This window comes from Petaurus breviceps, unplaced genomic scaffold (assembly GCF_028583685.1).
Source record: "Petaurus breviceps papuanus isolate PSGF00001 unplaced genomic scaffold, PetGlider_PUasm1.0 419, whole genome shotgun sequence".
In the NCBI taxonomy this organism is placed as follows: domain Eukaryota; kingdom Metazoa; phylum Chordata; class Mammalia; order Diprotodontia; family Petauridae; genus Petaurus; species Petaurus breviceps.
This window is the reverse complement of record NW_027186324.1, coordinates 14,128,651-14,139,169: the sequence shown is the minus strand read 5'-3', so window position 1 is coordinate 14,139,169 and position 10,519 is coordinate 14,128,651. Positions and strand designations below refer to the sequence as shown.

At 36.4% G+C, this 10,519-nt stretch overlaps 1 protein-coding gene across 1 annotated transcript in view; it reads left to right on the top strand.

Annotated features, from left to right (window-relative positions):
* Window positions 1-10,519, top strand: part of EPHA6 (EPH receptor A6) — an 862,386-nt gene that overhangs the window by 163,909 nt on the left and 687,958 nt on the right. The window contains exon 3 of the mRNA XM_069100744.1: window positions 2,751-3,414. Within this exon, the coding sequence (XP_068956845.1) occupies window positions 2,751-3,414 (664 nt within the window). The remainder of the gene's footprint in view (window positions 1-2,750; window positions 3,415-10,519) is intronic.

The following is a 10,519-nucleotide window of genomic DNA, read 5'->3' as shown; positions in this document are numbered from 1 at the left end:
AGAGAGAGAGAGAGAGAGAGAGAGAGAGAGAGAGAGAGAGAGAGAATTTAAAGGATAGGCTTCCTATAATAATATTTAAGTTGTTTTAACTTATGATATTTTTAGTAATTTTCATGACTATTCAAATCCTAACAATGCTTTACATTCTTATTTAACCATGTAGACAGTGTGTGTGATATATTAGTTCTACTTTACCTTTCTTTCTGTAATATGGAATGAGGGTTTCTTAACATGTAATCATTTTCTAACTGTTTTATTTTTGAGTACTAGGTTTTTTTAAAAAAATCTTAATGCAGTTTGAAAAAGAAAACAATTTATAATTGCTTAAATAATATTGTAAATTCAGCTTATAAAATGTTTCCAAGGATGGTTATTTACTTCCCCATATATTAAAACAAAGAACAATTTTCTTGCTGTTTCTTAAGTATGACATTCCATCTGCATTCTCTGAACAAGCTATCCCCATGAATTCACTCCCTCCTTATTTAATTATAATAATAGCTAACATTTGTTACATGCCTGTAATATATCAAGAATGTGCTAAGTGCTTTACAAATACCTGATTTGATCCTCACAACAACCCTAGGAGGTGATGCCATCATCTTCATTTTAGAAATGAGACAACTTTGGGGCAGCTAGATGGCACAGTGAACACAGCAGAGGCCCTGGAGTCAGGAGGACCTGAGTTCAAATCCAGCCTCAGAAACTTGACACACTTACTAGCCATGTGACTCTGGGCAAGTCAATTAACCCCAATTGCCCCCAATTGTTAGTTAGCAAGTATGTATCTAAGGCCACATTTGAACTCAGGTCTTCCTGAATCCAGGCCTGAAACTGTATACATTAGGCCAACTAGCTTCCTATATATTCCAATTATTTTTTAAGGCTCTTTTGTTCTGGACCTTTCTCAAAGAACCTTTCAGAAATCATACCTTTTCTGAAAGAACGTACGCTCCTTAAAAAGGGTTAATGTTTCATTTTTGTCATTATTACCATAGGCATTTAAAAATAAAATGCACTTTCCTATGGAAGTATTGTTATAAATGCTGTCTATTGTGTTAGTTTATCCCATGAAATTTATTTTATTCACTTTTGTTGTTTAGTCATTTTAGGGATTACTGACTATTTATTACCACTTTTTGCTATTTTCTTGGCAAAGATAATGGAGTGGTTTGCCATTTCCTTCTCCATTTCATTTTACAAATGAGGTATCTGAGGTAACATAGGTAAATGACTTGCCCAGGGTCACACAAATTATTTCTGACTCCAGATCCACCACTCTATCCACTGTGCCACCAAACTGCCTACATTTAATCCATAATCTAACTGAAAAATGATATTGAGAGGGATTTGAAGAAAAGGAAACATAGAAAAGAAGAAAACAAGCATGTATTCAGCACCTACTATGTGCCAGGTACTGTGTTAAACACTTTACTATATCTCATTTGGTCCTCATGAGAACCCTGAAAGGTAAGTGCTATCACCTCCATTTTAGTTGAAAAAACTGAGGCAGATAGATGTTAAGTGACTTGCTCAGGGTCAGACAACTTGTAAGTGTCTAAAGCTCACCATATTAATATCAGACTTATTAGACACCCAATTGGCTGATACTGCTACACCTCAGAAATCTTGAACTCAAGAGGTCCATCAATCTCAGCCTTCTCAGTACCTAGGGATACAAGAATACACCGCCATGAGACGTAAAAATGAATGATGCCAAAGCAGAATTATTTTCATTATGTTTATGTAAATGCATAATCTATTTTCATAGAAGATATCAGGATTCTTTAGTTATGTTCAAATGAAATCCAACAAGCATCTACTTGGGGTCTAATATCTGTAAGGCACTATTCTAGGTACCAGGGATATAGATAAATATAAAAATTACCCCTGCCTTTGAGGGTCTTAAATATAAACAATTCATCTTCACACTCTATAAAATGTGTCCAAATAGATGCCTAGCCTTTGGTAAGGTCAAAGAGGAGTTATATCACTCTGTCCTAAGACAAAGAATTCTATTTTAGGTGAGTTCTAATTGTTAAGAAGAATTATACACCAACAAATAAAAACAATTATTATTCAACTAGACAGGTAGGTAGATACCAAATTGTACCTCTAAGTCAGTGATCACCTATGTTCAAATAAGGCCTTAGACATTTAATAGATATGTGAATCTGGGCAAATCACTTAATATCTGTCTGCCTCATTTTCCTCAGCTTTAAAATGGTGGGTCCTAATAGTATCTATCTCTCAAAATCATTGCATGGATCAAATGAGATGATATTTGTAAAGCACTGACCTCTATACCTGGCATATATTATATGTTTAATAAAGGCTTGTTGGTTCCCACTGACTGGTTATTGTACACATTATTGCTATAGTTTTTGCAGAGGTGACTAAGAATGATAAAGACTTTCTTTTTTATAAACCCTGGTTTGTATCTGGCATTCCTTATGACTTGAGGTTTTTTTTAGTACATCTTGTCCTAGGTTTGTGCTAATTAGAATTGAACATTAATGATGTGGAAGTAACCAGATTAAATTTTTGGTTTCATTTAATTTGATCAAATAGATGCAATCTCTTGACTGAACATATTGCAATAAATTCTAGGCTTTGTTTCTTTGAGAAACCTCACACATTACTTAAGTCTGATGTTTTGGTGAATTTTAAATCATACAATTGAACCTTTTAAAAGTCATTTGCATTGGTTTAACTTGTTAATCTTTTTTTTTAAATTTATTTTTATACAGTGGGATGCCATCACTGAAATGGATGAACATAATAGACCCATTCACACTTACCAGGTATGCAATGTAATGGAACCCAACCAAAACAACTGGCTGCGTACAAACTGGATTTCCCGAGATGCATCCCAGAAAATTTATGTGGAAATGAAGTTTACACTGAGAGACTGCAATAGTATTCCCTGGGTCTTGGGAACTTGTAAAGAAACATTTAATCTCTTCTACATGGAATCTGATGAGTCCCATGGAGTTAAATTCAGGCCAAGCCAATATACTAAAATTGATACTATTGCTGCTGATGAGAGTTTTACCCAGATGGATTTGGGTGACCGAATCCTTAAGCTCAACACTGAAGTTCGTGAGGTGGGACCAATAAACAGGAAAGGGTTTTTTCTCGCTTTTCAGGACATTGGAGCATGCATTGCTCTGGTTTCTGTCCGTGTTTTCTACAAAAAGTGCCCTTTCACTGTCCGTAACCTGGCTATATTTCCTGATACTATTCCAAGGGTTGATTCTTCCTCTTTGGTGGAAGTCCGTGGTTCCTGTGTTAAGAGTGCTGAAGAACGGGATACTCCAAAGTTATATTGTGGAACTGATGGAGATTGGCTAGTTCCTCTGGGACGGTGTATCTGCAGTGTAGGATATGAGGAAATAGAGGATTCCTGCCATGGTAAGGAAGGACTATTGATTTGCATTGCACTAAGTACATAATGCATTTGCGGTCAGAAATTCTGTGCACTTATTTAGCAAATTAATTAATGCTTGAATAGAATTCTTTCTTTTTTTTTTTTTTAAGCAATTGGGGTTAAGTAACTTGCTCAAGGTTACAAGGTCAGGTGTTTCTCAGTGGGTGCTAAGTGTCTGAGCCCAGATTCAATCCCCAAGTAATCCCGACACTGGGCCCGGTGCTCTTATGCTATGCTACCTGCCTGTCCCTTTGAATAGCATTCTTAATATCACGAGTTTAATAAGAAATTGAAAAATATTAGCTGATGTGAAATAACTGTATTTGTCCACCTCCCTGACCTCACTAAAAAGTATGGAAGGTAGGTGTGCAATTAATAAAATATAAAATTTTTATCTAATTTTGTTTTAGTAAATTATAGCTTGACAATATGAATAATTCAGTAGTATCTGGTTCTTTAAAAAAAAGTAGATTAAAATTGGAAATAGAAACTTATGAAACAAATTCCCAGATGGCAAGAATGATTGCAAATAACAACTAAGAGTATTTCAATTATAGGAAAGTAAATTTTAGTCCATTCAAATATATATGTCAAAATTATGTGAAATTAAATATAGATTAAATTCTCTTTTTAATTTAATTTAATATTTACTTAGGTCTTGTAAAAATGGTGTTGAAAATTGGCTTCTCCGCTGTATTGTTTCTCTGTTTGTTTGATTTTGCCTCTACTGAATGCTGCTACTGATGAAATTTTGAAAAAAAAATACTTAAATAAGAAATTTTATCTTTCTGATTTTGATTGCAGTGATGTGCATAACAACTACTTATCGGCAAATATTCAGATTTTCAAAATTTATTTATGGAGCTTAGTTTTGAAGGAGGGGTTTGCATATTCAGCTATAAGATGATTTATACATATAGTTTCCAAGTAGGAAGATTTTTAGTTTCATTTTTGCAGAAAAAAGCCCAAGTAATTTTAATAAAGTTTCAGCAGAATATTCAGTAACTTTATTGTAGATTCCTTGGATATTGTTTTCTGTGTCTTTATTTTTGTTTCAAGGATCAACAATAAAATAGTGTAGCAGTTAAAATAAAAAGTATTAAGAGGACTTTTCTGCCAATAGTTGTAAAATATTTCCATTTTGCTTAAATTGAACTGAATTTTCAGTTGTATCCAAATCTTCATGACCCCTTTTGAGGTTTTCTTGCCAAGATACTAGAGTGGTTTGCCATTTCTTTCTCCAGGTCATTTTTTCAGATGAGGAAAGATGAGGCAACCAAGCTTAAGTCATTTGCCCATGGTTACACAGCAAGTTAGTGTCTGAGGCCAGATTTCAACTCAAGATCACTCTCCTTGATTCCAGGACCAGCACTCCTACTGTACTACCTAGTTGTTAGACTCTGGTACTAGAATCTAGTCAGGCAATAAGGATATAATTATCTTTAAAGAGAAAATTTAGACTTCTAGGAGAAAAACTGGTGGAGTAAGCAGTAAGTCTCTCTCACTCTCCCTTATTGATCTTGGAAAACCCAGAAAATGCTGCCCTAGGAAGAATCCTGCAGAAAGCAGGGGTGCAGCATTTTGTTTGCTTGAGGCAAAAGGGATTAAGGGGAAAGGCCCCTCTAGCTGTGGTTGAAGGGGATAGGTACAGGATAGGAGGCATTCTAGCAAGTCATTAGCAACCCCAACCTCAGCAAAGCAGTCAGAGATCCTGAGCCCCAGGGTGATGGAGCAGGCAAGTGCCAACACCAGAAATAACACCTACTTCTTCCCTGCCATGTGCCTTGGCACAGCCAAGGGAACTAGCAGACAACAGCATAGAGAGCTGCCATTTGTGCAATAAGTGTCCAACAGAGGCTGAGCCTACTTGTTCTCTAGCTCAGTGCCAGCAAAGAGGTGACTTCCAGTGTCCAGACTAACCCACACACACAGTTGACTCTGTGAGCTTCAGGGTAACCTCAGGGAAAAACAGTAAAACCCCACCTGGCAAGCACACACATCAACCACCCCCACCAGCTCCAACTTAGCACTGGGTAAGCTAGAAGTTCTGCAGCCTCCAGGTGTCAGAATCTAAGATTGCAACACACAAAGCCAGTTACCAGGACTCTAGCCCCTAGCACAAGAAGTATGAGACAGTGTCCCCTAGGCCTCCAAAATAGAGATCAAGTTTAAAAGAAAGGAAAAAGGCAAACATCATGAGTGAAAAGCAACATGGAAAAACGAAGACCACAGATTCTTACTATGGGGACAGGGCAGCTCAAAGCACAAATCCAGAAGAGTTCAGAGTGGTCTTTAAACCCATACCTGAAACCTCAAATGGAAATATGAGCTTGTCTCAAGCACAAAAAAGCCTTCTGGGAAGAGTTCAAGAAGGATTTTAAAAGTCAAATTAGAGAGGTAGAAGAAAAAGTGAACAATTCTTTTTAAAATACAATTGACAAAATGGGGGGGGGGGGGAGAGTACAAAAAAAAAAAAAAATTTGAGAAAAATAAATTAGAAAATAGAAAAAAAGAAATAAAAAAGATAACAAAAAAAAAAAACAATTCATTAAAAATCAGAATTGACAATTGGAAGCTAATGGCTCTATGAGAAATCAAGAACCAGTCAAACAAAATCAAAAGAATGAAAAAATACAAGAAAATGTAAACTACCTCATCTGAAAAAAAAACTGACCTGGAAAAGAGATTCAAGAGAGATAACTTAAGAATTACTGGTCTGTCTGAAAGCCACAATGGAAAAAAAAAGTGTCTGAATAGCATCTTCCAAGAAATCATCAAGGAAAACTGCTCTGAGGTCCTAGAACAAGAGAACAAAATAATGATAAAAAGAATACACTAATCACCTCTTGAAAGAGACCCCAAAATGAAACCATCAAGAAATATTATCATCAACTCCAGAATTATCAGATCCAGGAGCAAATAGTACAAGCAGCCAGAAAGAAAGAATTTAAATAAAGTGGAAACAATGTCAGGACCATGCAGGACCTTGCAGATTCTACATTAAAATATCAGAGGGATTAGAATATGATATTCTGTTATGTAATGGAACTTGGATTACAACCAAGGATCAACTACCCAGCAAAACTAAGCATAATGTTTAAGAAGAGGAAAAGGACATTTAATGAAGTTTTATATCTTTAATGCTCAAATGAACAAAAGAGATCAATGAATTGGACATGCAACTAAAAAACCTAGAAAAAGAACAAATTAAAAATCCCCAATCAAATACAAAATTAGAAATATTGAAAACCAAAGGAGAGACTGATGAACCTGAAATTACAAAAACTGTTTGACTAAGATGTGGTTTTATGGAGAAACACCAACAAAATAGACAAACCTTTGTGTAATTTGATTTAAAAACAAAGAAAGAAAAAAAAAACAAATTACCAGTATCAAAAATGTAAAGAGTGAATTCACCACCAATGAACAGGAAAGTAAAAAAAATAATTAGAAACTATTTTGCCAACTGTATTCCAATAAATTTGAAACTCTTTAGTGAAAAGGATGAATGTTCAAAAAAAAATATAAATCACCATAATTAACAGTAAATAAAGTAAAATATTTAAATAATCCTATCTCTGAAAAAGAAATTGAACAAGGCTTCCATGTACTCCCCAGGAAAAAATCTCCAGGACCATATGTATTTCCAAGCAAATTCTACAAAATATTTAAAGAACAATTAATTCCAAATACTATATAGACTATTTGGGAAAACACTCAAAGTAGTCCTACCAAGTTCCTTTAATGATAGAAATATGTTATTGATATTTAAACACAGAAGACTAAAAACAGAGAGAAAATGATAGATCACTTTCCCTAATATAGATGCAGAATTTGTTTTTAATCAAATGCTATATGAACTTGTAGTTTACATCATTCATTTACTCAAGATTTTGACTTACGAATTACTATCCCAACTCCCACTTGCTCTATTCTCTACTTTGATCCTGTCACTTTTCAAAAGTGGGTGCTTCCAAATTCCCTCCCCCCTAGCCTGACCTCCCTTTCATCATTCCCCTCCTCATCCCCTTCCCCCCTACTCTCCTGTAGAGTGAAACACCCTATTTAGGGTGTATGTCATTCCCTCCTTAAGTCAAATTCACAGAGAGCAAGGTTGACCCATTCCCTTTTGCCTTTCTGTTCTTCCCCTCCATTGTGACAATTTTCCCTTACCTCTTCTATATGAGATAGTTTACCCCATTCTGTCTCTCCATATCTCTTCTCATTATATTCCTCTCTCACCTCTTAATATCACTTTTAAGTATAATCCCTCCCTATTAAATTGGTCCTGTGCCATATATCTATATATCCCTGTATATATATGTATATATATATACAAACATATGTATTCATATGCTCATATAGCTTACTGTATAGACATATGTATGTGTACACACACACACAAACACACACATACACACACATTTCTATTACCTTCAACTATTCTCATACTGAGAAAAATTACATCAGTTACAATTATCGTTTTTTATTGTTGGGATGTAAATAGTTCCACTTTGATAAATCACTTATGATTTCTTTTCATTATTTACCTTCTCATGATTCTCTTGCTTCTTGTATCTGAATGTCGAATTTTCTATTCAACCCTGGCTTACCCATCAGGAATGCTTGAAAGTCCTCTTTTCCACAGAATGACCGTATTTTCCCCTGAAACATCATACTCAGTTTTGTTGGGTAGGTGATTCTTGGTTTTAATCCCAGCTCCTTTTGACTTCTGGAATATCATATTACAAGCCCCGTGATCCCTCAGTGTAGAAGATGCAAGATCCTGTGTTATCATGATTATGTTTCCACAATATTTGAATTATTTCTTCCTGGCTGTTTGTAATATTTTCTCCTGGATATGGGAATTCTGGAACCTGGCTGTAATATTCCTAGGAGTTTTATTTTGGGGATCCTTTTCAGGAGGTGATTGGTGGATTCATTCAATCTCTATTCTGGCCTCTGATTCTAAAGCATAGGGGCAATTTTTCTTGAGAATTTCTTGAAGAACGATTTCTAGGTTATTTTTTGGATTGTGGCTTTCAGGTAGTCCAATAATATTTAAATTACCTCTCCTGGTGGCAGAATCAAGCTGGCACAGTAGAAACACAACGTCCAGGGACTCCCCCTCCCACCTCCTCCAATTGATGTAATAGGTGACTCTGAACAAACTTCGTAGCTATAGAATCCACAAAATGACACAGAGAAGCTAATCTCCTGCTGAGGACAGGCTAACAGGCCAGCAGGTAGCAGCCAGCTCAGTGCTCTGGGAGCCAAGCCCAGACCTTTGCAAGCTGGATGTTTTTTCATCAGGGAGGGCCTGACCAGCCACTGGCTGGAGGGACCTCAGATCACCAGCAGCTATTGTGGTTTCAGCCTTTGCCCCCAGGGAGAGAAGCAGCTGAGGCACAGCAGCCATGCAGCCACAGCCAGGTGGCAGTTTCAGCTCCTGGGCTTCAGATTGTAGGGGGACTAAGCAACCAGTCTGAGGGGTAATCGCTATTGCATTAATCTCCTTGGATCTGCATTGCAGTCTAGGGTGGAGGTGCTGGGTTCTTCCAACAGCTTCCCAGAGCATGTGGAGGCTTCAGAGAGGGCACCCAATTAATACTTTTGGCAGCTGAGAAAACCCCAGCATTTAGCACAAAGCTCCCCTGTCTGGTGGCAGAGTCTTACTGTGGCAAAAAGCCCAAATATCAAGTAATTGAGTGGCAACATGAGCAGGCAAAGGAAGCAAACCAAACAGAGCAACCCAAATTAACACTTCAATTTTGGGGACAAAAAGAATCATACATGGAACAGAAGAAAGACAGTGAAGTCAGAACACCTGCACCAAAAGCTTCCAAGAAAAATACAGACTGGGTAAAGGCCTTAGAGGAACTTAACAATGATTTTGAAAACCAAATAAGAGAATTGGAGAAAAAATTGGGAAGAGAAATGAGAACAATGCAAGATAATTATGAAAGGAAAATCAACAACCTGACTGAAGAAAATCACACCTAAAGAAACATACTAATTCAAATGGCAAAAGAGGCTTAAAAAGGCAATGAGGACAAGAATGCTTTTAAAAGCTGAATTTTCCAGATGGAAAAAAGTATTTCAAAAGCTCACTGAAGAGAATCATTCTTTCACAATCAGATTGGAGTAAATGGAAACTAATGACTTTATGAGAAATCAAGATGGTACTACACAGATTCAAAAAAATGAAAAAAATCGTATACAATGTGAAACATCTTATTGGGAAAACCACTGACATGGAAAATAGATCCAGGAGTGATATCATCTTTGAAGGGAAAATATGGTCTTTCAGTGGAATACAGAACTTTTAAGCATTCTTGATGTAAAAACCAGAATTTAATAGAAAATTTGACTTTTTGATACAAGAGGCAAGAGAAGCATGTGAAGGTAAACAGGAAAAAGAAATCATAAGGAATTTATCAAAGCTGAATTATTTACATCCCTACATGGAAAAACAATAATTGTAACTTATGAAACTTTTCTCAGTTGACAAGAGTTTAAGGGATTAGAAATGTGCATATATATAATGTCCATATTGGAGGTTATATGGTGCATATGAATACATATGTGAATGTGTGTATATATTTGGACAGGTATACATAGAGGGCACAGGTCCAATTCAATAGGAAGGGATGATACTTAAAAGGTTAAATTAAGAGGGGAGAGGGGAATATAATGAGAGGAGAAGGGGAGAGACAGTATGGGGTAAACTATCTCATACACAAGAGACAAGGGAAATGGGCACAATGGAGGGGAAGAACAAGAAGACCAAAGGGAATGCGTCCACATTATTTTCATTGAATTTGGCTTAGGGAGGGAATGACATACACACTAAATAGGGTATCTTACCCTGCAGCAGAGTAGAGAGGAAGGGGATGAGAGGGGGGTTGTGCTGGGGGGGGGAGGAAAGTTGAAAGCACCTACTTTTGAAAAGTGACAGGATCAAAGTAGAGAATAGAACGAATGGGAGGTGGGACAGGAGGGAGTGAAATACAGTCAGTCTTTTATAATATATCCTCTACGGAAATATTTTGCATAGCTACACATGTACAACCTATACTAAATTGCTTA